At 52.6% G+C, this 20,349-nt stretch overlaps 1 protein-coding gene and 1 non-coding gene across 2 annotated transcripts in view; both read left to right on the top strand.

Moving 5' to 3' along the window:
- The window catches only part of LOC103186927 (peripheral-type benzodiazepine receptor-associated protein 1-like), a 53,330-nt gene continuing 32,981 nt past the window's right edge, over nt 1–20,349 (top strand). The window contains exons 1-9 of the mRNA XM_042338551.1: nt 1–36; nt 393–500; nt 4,917–5,045; nt 6,346–6,522; nt 10,443–10,577; nt 16,261–16,383; nt 17,432–17,536; nt 17,922–17,972; nt 19,101–19,121. Of these exons, the coding sequence (XP_042194485.1) occupies nt 1–36; nt 393–500; nt 4,917–5,045; nt 6,346–6,522; nt 10,443–10,577; nt 16,261–16,383; nt 17,432–17,536; nt 17,922–17,972; nt 19,101–19,121 (885 nt within the window). The remainder of the gene's footprint in view (nt 37–392; nt 501–4,916; nt 5,046–6,345; nt 6,523–10,442; nt 10,578–16,260; nt 16,384–17,431; nt 17,537–17,921; nt 17,973–19,100; nt 19,122–20,349) is intronic.
- On the top strand, nt 8,589–8,661 carry trnaa-ggc. The gene has a single exon. It is a non-coding gene; the product is annotated as a tRNA-Ala (tRNA).

A 20,349-nucleotide genomic window follows, 5' to 3' on the forward strand; every position in this document is an offset into this window, starting at 1 on the left:
ATGGGTCCAGTGTCCTGGCATCAACCATCTTCCCTGGTAATCCTGTCCATTAGTTACTCTTGTCTAAAGAAACACTTCCTAATTGGAGTTGAGCTACAGATCAGCCATTTTCTAATTGAATGGCGGAACAGGCTCGAGGGACTGAATGGCCTATTCCTGTTCCTATGTTCCTCGTGTTTGCCCTGAAGTTGCCCTTCACAGCCTTGATCCCGGGCCAGTTGTTACACGTTATTTCGGCATCGACTTGTGTCCAGTTACAGTGGGATGGCAGCTGTGCAGGGAGAGCCAATTGCTCTGTGTGCTCCCAACAGCCTCACAGAGCCCCTCCCTATCTTCCCCCCGCCCCACCCCCCCCACCCCCTCTCACCCACATGCTCGTTTGTGTTTTACAGAACGGCACGAGTTCCGGGTCCCTGAGGAGACGTAACATGGAGCTGTTGCGGGCGTTGAGGGAGCTGGAACGCACGTGCGCCTTATTGCGGACAGAAAACTCGCTCCTGGTGAGTGCTGGTCTGTACTGTACTGTACTGTACTACTGTGCTGCATGTCTCAGTCCCCCCCTCTCCTCCCCTCCCTCCTGCATACACACATAGACTGAAATAGGCCGCCTCCCTTTCTCCACACCTCTTACATCTGACCCAGTCTAAAGTGTTCTGAGGCATTACCCAACCTGAAGGGTGTGATATGAATGCAAGTTACTCTTGTGTGCCAGCCTGGCTCAGTGGTAGCGCTCTCGCCTCTGAGCCAGAAGGTTGTGGGTTCATACCCCACGACGGGGCTTGGAATCACCGAGTCTAAGATGACACCCCAATGCAGCGCTGGGAGTGGGGGGGTGCGTTGCATTGTCTGAGATGCCGTCCTTTGGATAAGAAGATAAACCGAGGTCCCGTCTGCCTGTTCAGGTGGATGTTAAAGATTCCGTGGTGCTATTTGAAAAGAGAAGGGAGTCCTGGCCAACGCCAGATAAAATTGGTCCCTCGATCCTCGTGGCTGTTTGTGGGGCATTGCTGTGTGCCGTTTATGCTAATTTGCCTACAGTTTCATGTCACAGTAGTCCATTCATATTAAATCCTGTGAAGCGCTTTGAGAGCTGACTTGATAAGGCCAAATGCAAGGATTATTTTTATTAAGTTGTTGCTCTATCCCCGTCCTCATCTCTTTCCTCCCCGAATAAAGAGAGATACCACTGTGTGTTTGTGACCGGGTGAGTGTTCACAGTACATCATTGTCTGCATAACACAGGGTGAGACTGCAAAATACATCTTTGTATAAAGCGCAGAAGGAGGCTGCACATCCAGTGCTCTGTGTGTCACAGTATCTAACAATAATCGTTGCAATTGATATAGCACCATCATCAAGATATCTCAAAGCGCTTCACAAGCTTTCCCTGCGCAGTGTAGTGACTGCATTTGCATTTGTGGGTGAAGGTAGCAATGAGAGGCTGCACAGTGCAGGACTGTGTGGTTAGAGCACAGCAGGCCGCACAGTACAATGCCAGATTTATTAATAATAATAACAATCCTTGCATTTGATAATAATAATAATAATCCTTGCATTTGATATAGTGCTTTTCACGTCGGGAGGACGTCCCAAAGCGCTTCACAGAACACACTGTAAAGTGAATTGACTGCATATTTGTGGGAGAACGCGGCAGCCAATTGCGCACAGCAATGTCCCACAAACAGTCGTAGATTGAAAATGACCAATTATTATTGTTTTTGGTTTTGGAGGGATTATTATTAGGCTCTGTGTGGAGTAAGGAAACTTGCCCAAGGTTTCGCCCTCTGCCTGGAATTGAACTCAGGTCTCTCACTTGCAAAGCGAGTGCTCTAACCACTGAGCTACAGGACTCCACAATACGGCGCCTTGTCACTTCATTCAGACGTCCCAGGACGCTTCACAGAATATACTGTAAAATGGAGTGACTGTGTATTTTGTGGGCAAAATGTGTGTAACAGAGTGTTCATAGTGTTCACAGACACACACACCGACCCAAGCTCCAGCCCAGCCCAGCCTTAATGTTCCTGAGCACAGAACGCTCCTTTACACCCCAACACCCCCTGGAATACCCCCAACCGACTTCTCGCTCCTGGTATGGTTCCAGTCCACGAGATCACTGCTCTCGGCCACCAGATGGCAATATTTATAGAGGTTGAGTCCATAGAAACGTGTGTGTTTATTCCCGAGCAGCTATGCCTTCTAATCCCAACTCCTGCTCTCTCTCCATTCCCATTGATCCCTTTACTCTGCATCCTTCGCCTACATCTCTTTTAAATGGCCCAATCGACACCCCAACCTTCCACTGCAACATTACCTCCTCCGCCACTATCTCCCCCCTCACGCTGCTGAAACCCTCAGCCGACGCTTTCATTACATCCAGGCTGGACTACAACAACAACAAATTATTATTTATACAGCGCCTGCCTTTCATGTCAGGAGGATGTCCCAAGGCGCTGGACAGTCAGGGATCCACGCCCGAGCTGTTGGGATCAGGAGGGGGTGGAGGGGTGGAAGGCGGGAGTAGGAAGGTGACTGAAGGCACAGTCGAAGAGGAGGGTTTTGAGACGGTTTTTGAAGAAGGCAAGGGAGGGGGCGAGACAGAGCGACTGCGGGATGAAATTCCAGAGGGTGGGGGCAGACTAGAGGAAGACCCGTCCGCCAACAGTGGGGCGAGCGAGGTGGGGGACGTGAAGCAGGCCGGAGCCCGCTGAGTGGAGGGAGCAAACAAGATCATAGGGGGTTAGGAGGTCGGAGAGATAGGGGGGAACAAGACCATGGAGGGCTTTGAAGGTGAGGACCAGGATCTTGAACTGTATCCTCTGTGTGATGGGAAGCCAGTGGAGTCGGGCGAGGGGTCACGGAGCCAAGTGCGGGAGAGGACATGGGCTGCAGAGTTCTGGATATCTGCAGCTTATGAAGGGAGGAATTGGGAAGCCGACAAGCAGGGAGTTTGTGTAGTCAAGCCTCGATGTGATAAACGCATGGGTGATGGTTTCGACGGCCTGCGGTGAAAGACAGTGACGGAGCCGGGTGATGTTGCGGAGGTGAGGGAAAGCAGAGGGGGTCACGGCACGGATGTGGGTAGAAAGCATAATTGAGGGTCAAGCAAGGCGCCAAGGTTCCAGACTCGCTTAGCAAGGTGGAGTGTGCAACCATGGATGGTGATGCTGTCAGCGCCTGAGGTGTGGAGGCGCTGACGGAAGTCAATGAGGAGGGCCTCAGTCTTGACGTTCACCTGCAAGCACGGCTTGTGTGATCTTCCTCACTGCTTTTGGAGCCAGTTTGTTCCTGCCCTGCTCACGATACACCTCTCACTGTTTATCCTTTCAACTCATCATTCTCGACACAGTTTCACCCACACCCACAGCTGTGAACGGAGGCAGAATTTACAATGAGCTCATTTGTGTGAACAACAGTGTCAGCCTCCCTCAGCTGGAAGCTCTCTGGCCTCAGGAGTCAGGAGGTTGTGGGTTCAAGACGCACGTCGGGACCTTGATATCACTTGCTAGGCTGATAGATTGGGATGTTTGCCCACAAAATACACAGTCACTACACTTTTTAGTAGATAGCACTTTGAGGGGTCCTCTCGATGTGCCAAATACATAAAGCGATTATTGTTTTTATTGTTTAACAAGATGGAGGAGGCCTTGAGAGAAATGCACGGAACTGCTCTCCAGTCCCCGAAATCTATCGCCATGAATCCTGAGCTGAACAACAACAACAACAACAACATATAGCGCACCTCACGTGGGGCAGCGTCCCAGAGTGCTTCGTGTAGACACCAGCTGTCTGGTGCTGCCGAGTCCCTCTGTTCAATCCTTTTTTTNCTCATTTGGAGCTAATGGGGACGTGACAAGCTGCAACTGCCTCCGTGTGCTTGAGTGAGCCCACATTTTTCCGCATTATCCTCGTTCTTTACGCGTCTATGAAACCTTCTTTATTTCCTTTTCATGTTCCACGCGACCCCTTTTTCATCCCTCATTAATAATAACCCTTGCATTTGATGTAGCGCCTTATCGCATCATTGAACCGTCTCAAAGCACTTCACAGGATGTACTGTAAAGTGGATTGACCGTGTATTTTGAGGGTGAAACACGGTAGCCGGCTAAGCACAGCATTGTCCCACAAATAGTCATGGAGTGAGACCTTATTCTTCTTAAAAGGCAAAATACTGCAGTTGCTGGAAATCTGAAATAAAAATTGAAGTCGCTGGGAACACACAGCAGGTCACAAAACCAACAACAAAATTACATTTGTGTAGCGCCTTTCGCATCGGGAGGACGTCCGAAGGTGCTGGACAATCAGTGTTTCGGACCTGAACTGGGAGTCGGGATTGGGGAGGGTGGGGGTCAGGGGCGGAAGGAGGGTGACCAAAGGCATGGTCGAAGAGGAGGGTCTTGAGATGAATCTTGAAGGAGGCAAGGGGGAGAGGGACTGCGGAATGGAGTTCCAGAGGGTGGGAACAGAGTGGCTAATGGTCAGGCAGCATCTATGGAGAGAGGAAAGTGAGTTTGACTTGACTTCTTTAATCCCTATTCTTCATACACTTTCTCTCCATCTGCTCTGAGCATCCTATACTTTATCCTCTATTCCTCTGTACTCGGTGTCTTGCTACACTGACAGGCCTCCTCTTTAGCTTTAATCCTGACGTAATGTTCCTCCACCATGCTCCGGTTTTTCAGCCAGTGCATCCCGAAACTCTGGAACTCTCTCCCTCAATCCCTCCGCCTTGCCCCCTCCTTCCCCATTTTCAGGTTGTACCTGAAGATATTCCTCTATCGCCGTGCCTCACCCTGCCTCGGTGTTGTCGTGCTCCGCCACTGTCAAGCGCTCTGGGGCGCTACCTTGCATGAGGGACGCTGAGTAAATGCAAGTTGTTGTTGGTTTTGGACTCGACCCGCCTGTTTCCTTGTCAGCGCCACGGCAACTGCAGCGAGACCGAGGAGAGAGTGAAGAGGCTGAAACGGAAAAATGCTGAGCTGGCCATAACCGCCAAACGCCTGGAGGAGAGAGCCAAGAAACTGCAGGAGGCCAACCTGAGAGTGGTGAGTGTGGGCAGCTGTGAGGGCCGTGCGCGTCTGCGCTCTGTGCTAGAAACAGCATCTCCACTGAGTGTGGTTGCGTGTGACTCGTGTGCTGTGCAGTATATGCCATGTGCGTCTTATGTGCCCCAGGTGTCGTGCGACACAGGTGTCATGTGTGACATGTGCGTCATATGTGACATGTGTGTCGTGTGTACAACTTGTGTTGCATGTACTCTTTGTGCCATGCTTCAAGACCGTTACCCTACTTGAGAGGATCATCCTTCGTGGGGAGAAGGTAAGCGGGGTCTCTTTGGAGCTGAACATTGTCTGAACATGCCAAGATGACATGCCTGGCAATGGAATGTCGGAATCGAGCCAGCCCTCTGTGGCGGTCTCTAATCCGGTTTCTGAGCCTGATGGGTACACAGTGTTCCAGGGCACTGCTGATGACATGGCTCAACGGCAGGATTTGGAAGGGCAGACCAGTCACTGGGGGCAGGGAGTCATCTCCTGTTAACCCTGCAAGCCAAAGCCCTGATGGATAGGGTGGTTCTAGGTGGACAAGCAGCGGGAAACCAGCGATATCCATGACAAGCGATGCATTTTTAGCTGGTTAGACTCCAGCAGTTACCCCAACGCACACTCTGGGGTCCACAAGCCTTGGGTCTTGCCAACCTGTGCCTAATACTTTCTGGAATTGGGTAAGCAGGATGTGTCCCTCCAGACACTGAGAGTTTGCATTCCATTCCAACAATCTATCTCATGTGTAGGTGGGAGGCATGGAATTCTCAGATTGGTTTGGATACTCTGAAGCACGGTGATGGGTTTCCTCATGTGTCAGACGCTTAGCTGACCCCCCCAAAAATATATATACTTGAGAGGTGATGTAAAAGTGTGAGTTAAGGTTAGATAGCTTTGGAAAAACATCAATTTTATAGCACAGACCTTCAGCCCATCATGCTGTGGCTGTTTGGATGAGTTATTCAATTTAACCCCATTCCCTGCTCTTTCATTTTACCTTTTTATATTTTTATTTTTCAAGTAATTCTCAAACTTTTTATTAAAAAAGTTATTATGGATTCTTCACTGTATCACAAAAGTGGTTGGGACGATGAAAGCCCATTTGCTCTCCTCCTTCCAGAATCCCCACTCTCCTGACCTCCCATCACAGCATTGAGCTGTTTCTTAAATGAGTCCAGTGTCCTGGCTGGCCTCAACAGCCTTTCCTTGTAACTCCATTCCAATCGTTACATCCAGCAGCACAGCACTGTGTGTATGCCTTGTTTGGTCGTTCCTCACACACTGTGGTCCTCTGACTCAGGTCAACAACCCCATGTTGGCTCGAGGCTCCAGCCTGCAGCACTACAAGAGAGCCTGCGCCAGGCAGCGAGCCAGAGAGCTGACCCAACACGCTGATGCCATCCTCGCCAAAGACAAGCAGATCGAAGGGCTGGAACAAGAGTGCCAACTGCTGCGTGCCAACCTGCAGCCGAGCCAGGTACCGACAGTGGGGTGGGGAAAGGGAGGGGTTGGTGCTGCAGAAGGTGGTGGAGGGATGTTGTTTTGCCCAGCGAGACTCACGCATCCAGGACCTATTTGCACGAGTCACATTTACACTGTTACAAATGTGTGTCCTGGTCGTCCCATCTGCTCAGGGAAACCCTTCCCCCTTTCCCGGCTCGGATTTTACTGTATTTGCTGCCACCACTGCCGCACACTGCACTCCTCTGCAAACTAGGTCACGTAGCCTTGGGGTCTGATGCTAATTGGAATCCAGATGCACATGTAGACACGGTAACCCAGCACAATGCGAAATGACACTGCTGTTCAAAAGTAAGTCAATTCCCTGTGTTGGCTCACAGTCATTGCTCTTCTTCGAACGACACGACCTAGAGTTTTAGAACCATAGAAACATAAGACAGTAATGATAATAATCCTTGCATTTGAAATAGAGCCTTCATCTCAAAGCACTTCAAGGGTATACTGTAAAGTGAATTGACTGTATATTTTGTGGGCGAAACACGGCAGCCAATTGTGCGCAGCAGCGTCCCACAAACAGCCGTGGATTGAGTGACCACAATACCACAGTATTGAGTTAATGGCTGCAAATCAGCCATCACTGATCAATCAGGCTCGGCCAAGTGTGGGGTCAAATTCCCAGACCCTCCTGGAGTTGGAATGCAATTCTTATTATTACTTTTATTACTTTGCAAAAAGTCCAAATGGACCAACTTTAGCATCCGTCCTACTTCTGTCACTTGCTGTCTCACAGGTGTATGGCTCACTTACTGGCTTAGATAGACTGGCTGAAACATCCCTCGATGTCTGTGCTGAAACACCGAGTTTGGGTGGAGATCGAAAGCACGGTCAAAGAGGAGGGTTTTGAGATGGGTCTTGAAGGTGGCAAGGGAGGGGTTGAGGTGGAGGGACTGCAGGATGGAGTTCCAGAGGGTGGGGGCAGACTAGAAGAAGACCCGTCCGCCAATAGTGGGGCGAGCGAGGTGGGGGACGTGAAGCAAACTGTATCCTCTGTGTGATTGGAAGCCAGAGGAGTCGGGCGAGGATGGGGGTGATAGGGTTATGGAGCCTAGTGCGGGAGAGGACACGGGCTGCAGAGTTCTGGATGATCTGCAGCCTGTGGAGGGAGGAGTTGGGGGGCCGACAAGCAATGAGTTTGCATAGTCGAGCCTCGATGTAATCAATGCATGTATGAGGGTTTCGGGGGCCTGCAATGTGAGACAGGTCGGAGTTTGTGACGTTGCTGAGGTGGGGGAAGGCAGAGCGGGTCATGGCGCAGATGTGGGGTGGAGAGAATAGTTGAGGGTCAAACAAGACTCCAAGGTTCTGGACTGGCTCAGCGAGGTGGAGGGTGCAACCATGGATGGTGAGGTGAGGAGGCGCTGACGGGAGCCAATCAGGAGAGCCTCGGTCTTGTTGACGTTCAACTGAAGAAAGTTCGCTCTCATCCAGGACTTGATGTCTGACAGACATTCTGTTAGGACAGCAGTGGTCCTGGAGTCGAGGGTGGAGGCAGAGAGATAGAGATGGGTGTCATCTGCACACATGTGGAAGTTGACTCCATGTCTGTGGATGATGTCACCAAGAGGGAGTGTATAGATATTGAAAAGGAGGGACCAAGGACAGTGCCCTGAGGAACCCCGCACAAAACAAAGTATAGGAACATTTAACCGTCCACACACTTTAATGTATCTGATATTCACTGTGGAGGCCACTCGGTCCACTTTATCAAGGTAGTGATGTTTGACCTTCCAAGAAGCCATCAGTCCTAATCCCAATTCCCTGCTCTTCCCCGTTTCCTGAGCCATCCTCCCCTCCTTGTGTCTGAGAGCTCATCTCCTCTCCTGCGTGATGTGTATTTCTGCCCACATTTTGCTCGATAGGATATCATACTGTATCTGGGACGCCTCAGCAACCTCCTTCAGCCCTTCCCAGAACACGCACTCAGAGATTCCCTCATGCAAACCATTTTGTCCAGGTCTTGTTCTTGCTTCACTAAGTCTGGCTTTTCCAAGGTGAGCATAACACCCCCCCCCTCCCCCAAACTGTCCTGTAGCTCAGTGGTTAGAGCATTTGCCTGGCAAGCGAGAGGACCCAGGTTCGATTCCTGGCAGGGTGAAAAGTTAAGCAAGTTTTCTTACTCCACATGCTTTTGTTTACTTGGCAGTAAGTAGGAACCCAGTTGTTAATCGATTGGCGGATCGCTTTTCCGGGGATAATAATCCCTCCAAAAAAAATTAATAATAATTTGGTCACTGAATCCATGACTGCTTGTGGGACACTGCTGTGCGCAATTGGCTGCCGCATTTTGCCCACAAATATACAGTCAATTTGCTTTAGGATATACTCTGCGAAGCGCTTTGAGACGTCTTGAAGACTTGATAAGGCGCTATATCAAATGCAAGGATTATTATTATAACGGGACATCTGATGTCCTGTTTAGTGTAGTGAGAATTGTGCATTGCTACCCGCCCAGCTTTCCCTGGCAAGAACACCCCATCCCACAGCGTGTTCTGGTCTCACACCCTGAGTAACAGATTGTTGCTCTGACCAACACTCAAATGCTTGGGAGTGAAAAGCGCTGTATGAATGCAATTTGTTGTTGTTGGCAGACAGTACCAGCGCAATCGTAACAAGCAGTGCTGTTGCTCAGTTGGAACACACACTGAAATGAAATTGGATTTCCCGGTGAAAGCAGACCTATTGAATTGACAAAATGTTGGAAGGAAATGTGACACCTACAATGGCACAGTGGTTTACTGTCCACAGTGTAAACAGAACCTTATTTATTTATCTGTGCTGTGAGCAAAAATGATCTGAGATTTCTCAGGTAAAGGAGGGTATCGATTGACTCACTGTTTCACTGTTTTCCCTCCTTTAGCTTGTAGGAACATTATACTGTGTAAGGAAAAGGTGTCAGCCTTGCACTTACATACTGTACACACAAACAGTCACCCTCACACACTCATACCATCACACACTCGTATCCACACTCACCCCCACATAGAAACTTCCTTACGTGTGTTCATAGATCGACCTGGTAGCATGCTGGCCTTCAAGTCAGAAGATCGTGGGTTCACCCTCCATTTTGGGGACTTTGAACTCGTAATCTAAATTAAATCCCATGGGATTATTCGATAAAGGAGGAGGGAGTTTCTCTCTCCCAGTGTCCTGGCCAAAAATTCCCCAGATAGAATTGATCTTTTGCTTCATGGCTGTTTAATGGGACAAATTTGTTTTGGACAAATTGGTTGCAACATTTGTCCACGAAACACACAGTGGATACACTTTACAGTTTCGAGGCATGCTCCCAACATGAAAGATGGTATAACAAATGTAAAGGATTATTATATAATATATTAATATTACATATGGAGTCCTGTAGCCTAGTGGTCAGAGCATTTGCTTTGTAAGCGAGAGGACCTGGGTTCGATTCCAGGGCAAGGCAAAATGTTAGGCAGGTTTTCTCACTCCACATGCTTCTGTTTACCGAGCAGTAAGTAGGATCGCTTTTCCGGGGGTAATTATCCTTTTAAAAAAAAGTTAAAAGAAAAACACGTTATAATGTAGTCACTCAATCCACGGGGGTTTGTGGGTACGCTGCTATGTGCAGTCGGCTGCCGCGATTCGCCCACAAAATATTCAGTCAATTCACTTTACAGTGTATCCCGTGAAGCGCTTTGAGATGTCATGAAGACGTGATAAGCCGCTGTATCAAATGCGAGGATACTGACATTCTCACACATTAACACGCACACCCACTGCCGCACACGCATACACACGCACTCATCGACTCCCGTGCGCACACCTACTCTCACTCACAGAGCTGGGGTACGGCAGGTGGGTCTGCAGCGAGGCTGACACGGGGCTGTGTGTGTGTGTGTGTGTGTGTGTGTGCAGGAGATCCTCGAGCGCTTGGAGCAGAGGAACACTGAGCGTTTGCTCCGAGAAGCCCAGAAGGAGGTGTTGCAGCTGCAGAGACAGTTAGCTGTGGTCATGGGCCGAGGACCCCCAGGCTCGCTCAGCCACCGCACAGTGAGTACCCCCCACCCTAACCATCAGCCATCGTCAGGGCACAAAGGTACCGTCGGGGGAGGAGGCGGGGTGGGGGGGAGGGGGAATGTTGGGACTTGGCCAAGGTGGGGGGGGGAATGTGATGGGGGGGCAGGGCACCAGTATGTGGGGGAGGGGGAATGTGATGGGGGAGCAGGCACCAGTATGTGGGGGGGAGGGGGAATGTGATGGGGGAGCAGGGCACCAGTATGTGGGGGGAGGGGGAATGTGATGGGGGGCTGGCATTTGTGTGGAGGGAGGGGGGCATCAGTGTGAGGGGAGGGGGATGTGAGGGGTGGGTTAGTGTGGGGGGAGGGGGTTTTGAGGGGTGGGTTAGTGTGGGGAGGGGAATGTGGGGGATGTGGGGGGTCCTGTAGCTCAGTGGTTATTATTGTAAGTATTGCAGGAGATGAGAGGGGGAGGGGGGGTGATGGGGGGATGGGAGGGGGGGTTGGGGGGTGATGGGGGATGGGAGGGGGGTTGGGGGATGGGAGGGGGGGTTGGGGGATGGGAGGGGGGTTGGGGGGTGGGGAGGATGTGGGGGATGGGAGGGGGGTTGGGGGATGGGAGCGGGGGGGGTTGGGGGATGGGAGTGGGGGTTGGGGGGTGATGGGGGATGGGTAGGGGATGGGAGGGGGGTTGGGGGGGATGGGGGTTAGGGGATGGGAGGGGGGGGGGGGGTTGGGGGGGGAGTGGGGGGGGTTAGGGGATGGGAGGGGGGGGGTGGGGGGGGGGGGGGATGGGGGGGAGGGATGGGGGGGGGTTGGGGGGGGGGGGGTTAGGGATGGGAGGGGGGGGGGGGGGGTGGGGGGGGGGGGGGGGGGGGGGATGGGGGGGGTGGGGGTTGGGGGGGGGGGGGGGGGAGGGATGGGGGGATGGGGATGGGAGGGGGGGTTGGGGGGGGATGGGGATGGGAGGGGGGTTGGGGGGGGGATGGGAGGGGGGGTTGGGGGGGTGATGGGGATGGGAGGGGGGGTTGGGGGGGTATGGGGATGGGAGGGGGGTTGGGGGGGGGATGGGGATGGGAGGGGGGTTGGGGGGGATGGGGATGGAGGGGGGTTGGGGGGTGGGGGATGGGGGGGGGGGATGGGGGGGGTTGGGGGGGAGGGGGTTGGGGGGGTGATGGGGGATGGAGGGGGGGTTGGGGGGGTGATGGGGGGTTGGGGGGGGGGGGATGGGGATAGGGGGGGGGGTTGGGGAGGGGGGTTGGGGGGGGATGGGGGATGGGAGGGGGCGCCCCGGTTGCCGGTGCCCCGGTGTGAGCGGAGGGGGCGGCAGCTGCGGGGCTTAGACTGTACCAAGCGGCGGAGTGCAGACGGGGGGAGGCCGGGAGGGCGGGGGGCGGGGCCGAGCCCCCCCCCCGCGGGGTGCGGTGACCCCCGGCTGCCCTGCCCTGTGATTCGCTGCCTGTTGCCGGGGCAGCGGCAGCGACTCCTGGCGGTCGGAGGGTCTCAGTCAGTCTCCATCTCGGCCCTCGAGCGCTCGACTCCTCCTCCGCCGCCGCCTTCCCGCCACAGGACCCTCCGGGCTCCGGGGCCGAGGCCGCAGCGCAGCGCAGTGGGTCCCGCGCACACAGGTGGGTTACACTCGGGCTGTCCGTCCGTCTCTGGGGCGGGAGCGCCTCTGTCGCCTCAGGACTCGGGTTCGATTCCCGGCTCCGGACGAAGCGTTGGGGGGCAGTTCCCCCCTCCCCTCCCCCCCCCCCCGCCCCGCGCCCCCCTCTCCCCCCCCCGCCCCCTCCCCCCGCCCCCATTCCCCCCTCCCCCCCCCGCCCGCGCGCCGCTGTTTTAACCCACAACGGTCAGTAGGAACCCCCGACTGTTAGACCATCGGGGGGGGGCGGGGGGGAATAATCCCTTATTTCTAAAAAAAAATTGGTCCCTTCAATCCAGGACTGTTCTGTTTGTGGGGGTGGGGGTGTGTGGGGGTGTAGGGGTGTGTGTGGGTGTGTGTGGGGTGTGTGGGGGGGGGGGGGGGGTGTGTGTGGGGGGTGTGGGGGGGGTGTGTGTGGGGGGGTGTGTGTGTGGGGGGGGGGGGGGGGGGGGGGGGGGGGGGGGGTGTGTGGGTGGGGGGGGGGGGTGTGGGGGGGGGGGGGGGGGGGGGGGGGGGGGGGGGGGGGGGGGGGTGTGGGGGGGGGTGTGGGTGGGTGGTGTGTGTGGTGGGGGGTGTGTGTGGGGGTGTGGGTGTGGGGGGGGGGGTGTGGGGGGGGGGGGGGGGGTGTGCGCGGTCGGCTATCGCATTTCGCCCCCAAAAAATACAGTCAATTCACTTTACAGTGTGTTCTGTGAAGCGCTTCGGGACGTCCTCCCGACGTGAAAAGCGCTATATCAAATGCAAGGATTATTATTATTAAAATGTACAGTCAATTCACTTTAGAGTGTATCCCGTGAAGCGCTTTGAGACGTCTCGATGACGCGATGAGGCGCTGTATTGTGCGCAAAGATTATTGTTCTTACCCCCGAGTTTCAGGGTCTTGCCTGGGCAGTCCGGCACAACGATTGAGGGGCGTACAAACGGCAGCGCGCGTTTGTGAGCATTGTCCGTCAAACTGAGTGCGTCGGTGCGTGTGCGTGGATTGCGCGGATGAGAGTGTACGCGACGATGTGTTTGAATATGAGTGTTTGCGCACGCGTGTGAGAGTTTCGTATCTACAGGAGTCCCTGTGGCTCGGTGGTTAGAGCCCTCGCCTCGCAAAGTGAGAGACCCGGGTTCGATTCCCGGCAGGGCCAAACCTTGGACAAGTTTCCTTACTCCACGCGCCCGCCTCATAATAATCCTTAAACAAAAAAAACAATAATAAAATTGGTCACTTCAGTCCTCGACTGTTTGCAGGACACTGCTGTGCGCAATCGGCTGCCACGTTCTGTGAAGTGCTTATGGCCACCCCCCCACCTCCCCGGCTCGGAGTCGGGCTCCGCCACTGTTAAGCGCTCTGAGACGTTGCCCTGCGTGGAGTGCGCTATATAAGTGCAAGTTGTTGTTGTTACACTGGATTCAGCGGCGATAGGGAAGGCAAAAAAGGAGGTGGAATTGCAGTGTTGATTACAGATTTCTTTTACCCAAGAGAGTTGTTATGGTCTGGAATGCGCTGCCTGAAAGGGTGGTAGAAGCACATTCGATAATAGCTTTCAAAAAATAATTAGATGGGTACTTAAAAAGGAAGAACTTGCAGGGCTATGCAGTAAGAGCGGGGGAGTGGGACTAATTGGATAGGTCTTTCAATTGGCTGCCGCGTTTCGCCCACCAATATACAGTCAATTCACTTTACAGTCCGTTCTGTGAAGTGTTTTGAGAGGTCTAGAAGGCGTGAAAAAGCTCCATGTCAAATGCAAGTATTATTATTATTATATGCCACCTACACACAGACATTTCCTGTGTCTGGAGTGGAATGTGCACTCTCTCCCTGGAGGGTCGCGCCCGGCGTCTCCAGTTCCAGAGCATCAGACACAGGTTGGCGAAAGCCAAGGTTTGTGGACACCAGAGTGTAAGCCCGAGCAACTATGGGAAGTTTAGCCGGCTAAAAGCACACCGCTTACCATTGAGAGCGCTCTCTGGCAATCTCCCTACCAGGCAGGACCACCAGATTGTCAGTACTGTAAGACTGTTTGCGTGTATGACTGCATCTGCGCATGTATGAGTGTGTCTGTGTGTTTCTGTGTTTGAGAGCTTGTGTGGATATCAGCGTGCGTGTGTGAGTATCTGTGTGTGTGTATTTGAGTGTTTGTGTGGGATAATGTCTGTGTGTGTGTGTGAGTATCTCTGTGTGTGTGTATTTGAGTGTCTGTGTTTGTGTGGGATAATTGTGTGTGTGTCTGTGTGAGTATGTCTGTGTGTGCATGTATGACAGCATTTGTGTGTGTGTGTGTGTGTAAGTGTGAGAGGATGAATATGTGTGTGTGAATGTGCACATGTGCACGTGAGAACGTAATTGTGAGGGGCAGGTGTGTAACACTGTTAGATCTGAAACAGTCCAGGTGTGCGCAGTATCAGATGTGTTACGGTGACAAGATATGTAACAATAATAGGTGTGTAACTTTATCAGGTATACAAAGGTAACAGATGCACAACAGTGCTGTCTCCCCCCCCCCCCCCCCCCCACACCACCCGCCCCAACGGAACCAAACCCCCCCCCTCCCACACCCACACTTGTCGCCTTATCACGTCGTCAAATTGCCTCACAGGATTTTCTATAAGGTGTATTGACTGTGTGGTTTATAGACAGACTCAGCAGCCAAGCGCAGCACAGCAACAGCCGTGATAGAAGTGGTATTGTATTTTATTGGGGGATTGTTGGCCTGGACATCGGGAAGAATTCACTTCATTTTTCAGACAGTGCCACGGAATATTTAATGTCCACCTGAACAAGCAGATGGGGCCTCGGTTTAACATCTCATCCAAAGGGCAGCACCTCCTACAAAGCATTGCTCCACCCCCAGCACAGCACAGGAGGGTCAGCCTGGTGCCGATGAGGGAATTGAATCCATAACCTTCTGAGGCGAGAGTGCTACCAACCCAGCCAGGCTGCCATCTGGCAAGGAGTAATAGGGAACATTGTCTGGCACGTTTTCTGCTGCTTCTCCAGATAGGACCACCCTATCCGTTAGGACTTTGACTCGTAGAGTTAACAGGAGCTGTGTGGGGGTATTCCCTGCCACCAGTGACTGTCGAGTCCTGCCAACGAGCCAGGCTGGGCTATGTTGTCATCAGCAGTGCCCTGGGATACTGCAGACTAGCCTGGCTCAGGGACCGGACCAGAGACAGGCACAGAGGGTTGGCTCAATTCTGACACTCCGCGGCCAAACATGTCATCTTGGAGTTCAGCTCCAGGGAAACCTTGCTTACCTCCCCACCTCTGGACCACAGCGAATAAACAGCTTAAGATCTGCCACAATTTGCTAACTGGAAGAATTGGTGTGACGGGCTGAAAGCCCTGCCTGTTCTTATGTTCCTGTAGACTCCCAAGTGCAGGCCCAGGATACAGGAGTAAAGGGGTGAGTGGGAGAGAGAGGACATGTAATGGAGTATGGAGGGATAGTACTGCATCTGATACTTTCATCCTTAAGTGAGCAGTGTGCTTTGGAGTTAGTTTCTGTGTCTCGGGTCAAAGTTACTTGGACCCAGCGACAGAGGTCAGGGTTTGTAAACCAGATGGGAGATTCGGTCTCCTCCCCGCCACTGCAGTGACCAGTCAGTGATTCACTTTGTGTCTGTCCCCCAAAGAGGGTACAGTTCAAGATCCTGGTCCTCACCTTCAAAGCCCCCCAAGGCCTTGCTCCCCCCTACCTCTCCAACCTCCTAATCCCCTACCATCCTGCTCGCTCCCTCCACTCAGTGGGCTCTGGCCTGCTTCACATTTCCCACCTCACTTGCCCCATTATTGGCAGGTGGGCCTTCAGCCACTCTGCCCCTAACCTCTGGAACTCCATCCCGCAGGCCCTCCGCCTTGGCCCCTCCCTTGACTCCTTCAAGATCCATCTCAAGACCCTCCTCTTCGACCGTGCCTCAGAATATGCTCCTTCCCTCCCTGCCCTCCACCCTCCCCGACCGTGACCCCCAGCTCGGTTCTGAAACACTGACTGACCAGCGCCTTGGGAGGTCCTCCTAACGTGAAAGGCTCTTTACACATGTAATTTTGTTGTTGTTGTTGTTATCCTCTCTGCTGTAGGTTCGATCTCACAACAATGAGCTGAGAAGCAGCTTCTCGGGGGTGAAGGCGGAACGAGATTTAGCTTTGACGGAGAACGAGCGACTGCACGCCAAGCTGGAGAACCTAGAGCAGGTGCTGAAGGTGCGTCACTGCTAGAAAGTTTACAGTAACACGTACAGCAAAGCAAGGTGGGTGGGAGGGGGTGGGGGTGGGGTGCGAGATCTGTTACATTGAGGGGTAAAATGATATGGTACGGGAGAGGCAGTGGCAAAACACGTGGGAGATATTGCACGGGTGGTCTTGGTGCATTTAACGTCGTGCCAAGCCACTATTATTATTGCTATAATCAGCAAGGATTATTATTATTATTATTGCATGGGTGATCTTGGTGCATTGCACGGGTGATATCACACCAGTCTTTGTCAGGTTCCACTGGCTCTCAATTACTGAACGGATCGATTTCAAGATCCTCTCACTCGTTTTCAAAATCCCTTCATGGCCTCGCACCTCCCTACTTAACCAATTTTCTTCCCACCGCCCCCCCCCCCCCCCCCCCCCCCCCCACCAGTCACTCCCCCACCGGCTGCCTCCGCTCAGCTGGCTCTGGCCTCCTGTTCGTCCCTTGTCCCCTCCGCTCCTCCATTGGTGACCGTGCCTTCAGCCTCTACTCCCTGAAACTTTGGAACTCTCTCTCTCAATCCCTCCGCCTTGCCCCCTCCCTCCCCACCTTCAAATCTCACCTAAAGACCTTAATTCTTCATCGTGCTTACAGTCACCTCTCCCCATTCCCTCTCTCCCTGGCTCGGGGTCATACTCTGCCACTGTCAAGCACTCTGGGACACTATCCCGCATGAAGGCCGCTATATAAATGCATGTTGTTGTTGATATTGGTCTATTGGGAGAAGAGGAGGGAGAGGGGAAGGTGACCATGGGCGTGGTCGAAAAAAGTAGGAGGTAGAGGCGGGATTTGAAGAACGTTAGAGAGGGGCAGATGGAGGGGAGAGGGAGGGAGTTCCAGAGGTTAGGTGTGGAGTAACTGAAGGCTTGGCCACAAATGATAGCATATGGATGGTGAAACCTGGCAAGGAGTGAATTGAAAAGGTCTAGACGGGAGATAACAAGGAGGCAGCAGGATTTCCAGCCCACGCTGGGGCAGAGCAAGGCAGTGACTGCGGTTTTATGTGTACAGCACATGCGAGAAGTGGCGGAGCGAAGGCACCAGCTGGAAGTGGAGCATGAAGACGCGGTGACCATCCTAAAGGACAAACAGGAGGAGGTGCAGCGACTGCAACAGGTACAAACCCCTGGAGAATACACAGCGACTGGCACAGCGGAGCAGAGGATGTGGTGGTTACATTGCCTACAGCACTCAGAGTGGGATGTCAGATAGAGAACACACTCGAGAGAAAGCAAATGGGGTACTGAAGTTTTACAGAGCTAGACACTGAATATCATCGTAGGAGAAGCCATGGCAGAATGAATGTATGTGACACATCTTCCGTTTTGACAGTGAAACTTATTACATTGTAACTGCAACAAATTTCCAGGTCTAGTGTGTACAGACGGGTATATATAGAGTAGGAGGTGACAGCGTGTACACGGGGGGTTATATATACAGCAGGAGGAGGGTTACAGTCGTATGTTCTGCAGCTTCGCTAATTTTGGTTTTTCCAATTAAGGCTCAGTTCGAAGCACAAAAGGAACATGAAGGTGTGGTTGTGCTTTTGGAGGTAAATATCCAAATCCCTTTCAGTGTGTCAGTGTGTGTCAGCGTGAGCGTGTAACAGTGTGTCACTGTCAGCGTGAGCGTGTAACAGTGTGTCACTGTCAGCGTGAGCGTGTAACAGTGTGTCACTGTCAGCGTGAGCGTGTAACAGTGTATCATTGTCAGCGTGAGCGTGTAACAGTGTATCATTGTCAGCGTGAGCGTGTAACAGTGTATCACTGTCAGCGTGAGCGTGTAACAGTGTATCATTGTCAGCGTGAGCGTGTAACAGTGTATCACTGTCAGCGTGAGCGTGTAACAGTGTATCACTGTCAGCGTGAGCGTGTAACAGTGTATCACTGTCAGCGTGAGCGCGTAACAGTGTCAGTGTGTGTCAGCGTGAGCGTGTAACAGTGTATCACTGTGTCAGCGTGAGCGCGTAACAGTGTGTCAGTGTCAGCGTGAGCGTGTAATAGTGTGTCAGCATGAGCGTATAACAGTGTGTCACTGTATGTTAGTGTGAGCGTATAACAGTGTCAGTGTGTGTCAGCGTGAGTGTGTAACGGTGTGTCAGTGTGTGTCAGCGTGAGTGTGTAACAGTGTGCCAGTGTGTGTCAGCGTGAGCGTGTAACAGTGTGCCAGTGTGTGTCAGCGTGAGCGTGTAACTGTCAGTGTGTGTCAGCGTGAGCGTGTAACAGTGTGTCACTGTGTGTCAGAGTGAGCGTGTAACAGTGTCAGTGTGTGTCAGTGTGAGCGTGTAACAGCGTCAGTGTGTGTCAGCGGGAGCGTGTAACAGTGTGTCAGTGTTAGCGTGAACGTGTAGCAGTGTGTCACTGTGTGTCAGCGTGAGCGTGTAACAGTGTGTCAGTGTCAGCGTGTGTCAGCGTGAGAGTTTGTTAGCATGTGTTAGAGTAAAAGTATAAGAAGTACGTGAGTACCAGAGTATTTCAGTGAAACAGTCCAGTTTGTGAGTGTGTCAGTGTGACGAGGTGGGGGCTGATTGGAGATTAGGAGACTGACAGAGATGGGATGATAGGGTTGATGGTGTTGGTGGGGGCGGGGGCGTGGGGTGACAGTGCTGGCGGGGGTGGCAGTGCTGGCGGGGGTGGCAGTGGGGGGGGTAATTATATCTGTATTAATTCTTGTTTTTCAGAACACATTGGACTCTATGCAGGTATGTAACCACGCGTAAGAAAGTCTGATAAATGCTTTCCATGTGTGAATATACCTGCTTCATGCTCTGCTTATGTCACTGATTCTGAGAGTAGTAAGCGCTGTGTGTTTGTATTACACATTGTGTGTATCTGTGTGTGTGTGTGAGTATATGTTACACACTGTCTATGTATCTGTGTGTGCAAGTATGTGTTACAAAGTGTGAGTATCGTGTGTTACGCACTATGTATCTGTGTGTATCTATGTATAAGTGTGATTGTACACTGTCTACCTTATTAAGAATGTGTAACATGCTCTGTGTGTGAGGATGCGTGTAACACACTGTGAGGATGCGTGTAACACACTGTGAGGATGCGTGTAACACGCTGTGTGTGAGGATGCGTGTAACACGCTGTGTGTGAGGATGCGTGTAACACGCTGTGTGTGAGGATGCGTGTAACGCGCTGTGTGTGAGGATGCGTGTAACGCGCTGTGTGTGAGGATGCGTGTAACGCGCTGTGTGTGAGGATGCGTGTAACACGCTGTGTGTGAGGATGTGTGTAACACGCTGTGTGTGAGGATGTGTGTAACACGCTGTGTGTGAGGATGTGTGTAACACGCTGTGTGTGAGGATGTGTGTAACACGCTGTGTGTGAGGATGTGTGTAACACGCTGTGTGTGAGGATGTGTGTAACACGCTGTGTGTGAGGATGTGTGTAACGTGCTGTGTGGCGCTGTGTGTGAGGATGTGTGTAACACGCTGTGTGTGTGGATGTGTGTAACACGCTGTGTGTGTGGATGTGTGTAACACGCTGTGTGTGAGGATGTGTGTAACACGCTGTGTGTGTGGATGTGTGTAACACGCTGTGTGTGTGGATGTGTGTAACACGCTGTGTGTGTGGAGGTGTGTAATACGCTGTGTGTGAGGATGTGTGTAACACGCTGTGTGTGAGGATGTGTGTAACACGCTGTGTGTGAGGATGTGTGTAACGTGCTGTGTGGCGCTGTGTGTGAGGATGTGTGTAACACGCTGTGTGTTAGGATGTGTGTAACACGCTGTGTGTGAGGATGTGTGTAACACGCTGTGTGTGAGGATGTGTGTAACACGCTGTGTGTGTGGATGTGTGTAACACGCTGTGTGTGTGGATGTGTGTAACATGCTGTGTGTGTATCCATGTGTCAGTGCTTGTTACATCTCCACACCCGGGCTATTAAAAGAAGTGGAGAAGTGGAAGATAATTTAATTATAA

The sequence above is a fragment of the Callorhinchus milii genome, unplaced genomic scaffold (genome assembly GCF_018977255.1).
Source record: "Callorhinchus milii isolate IMCB2004 unplaced genomic scaffold, IMCB_Cmil_1.0 Scaffold10, whole genome shotgun sequence".
Taxonomy (NCBI): Eukaryota; Metazoa; Chordata; class Chondrichthyes; order Chimaeriformes; family Callorhinchidae; genus Callorhinchus; species Callorhinchus milii.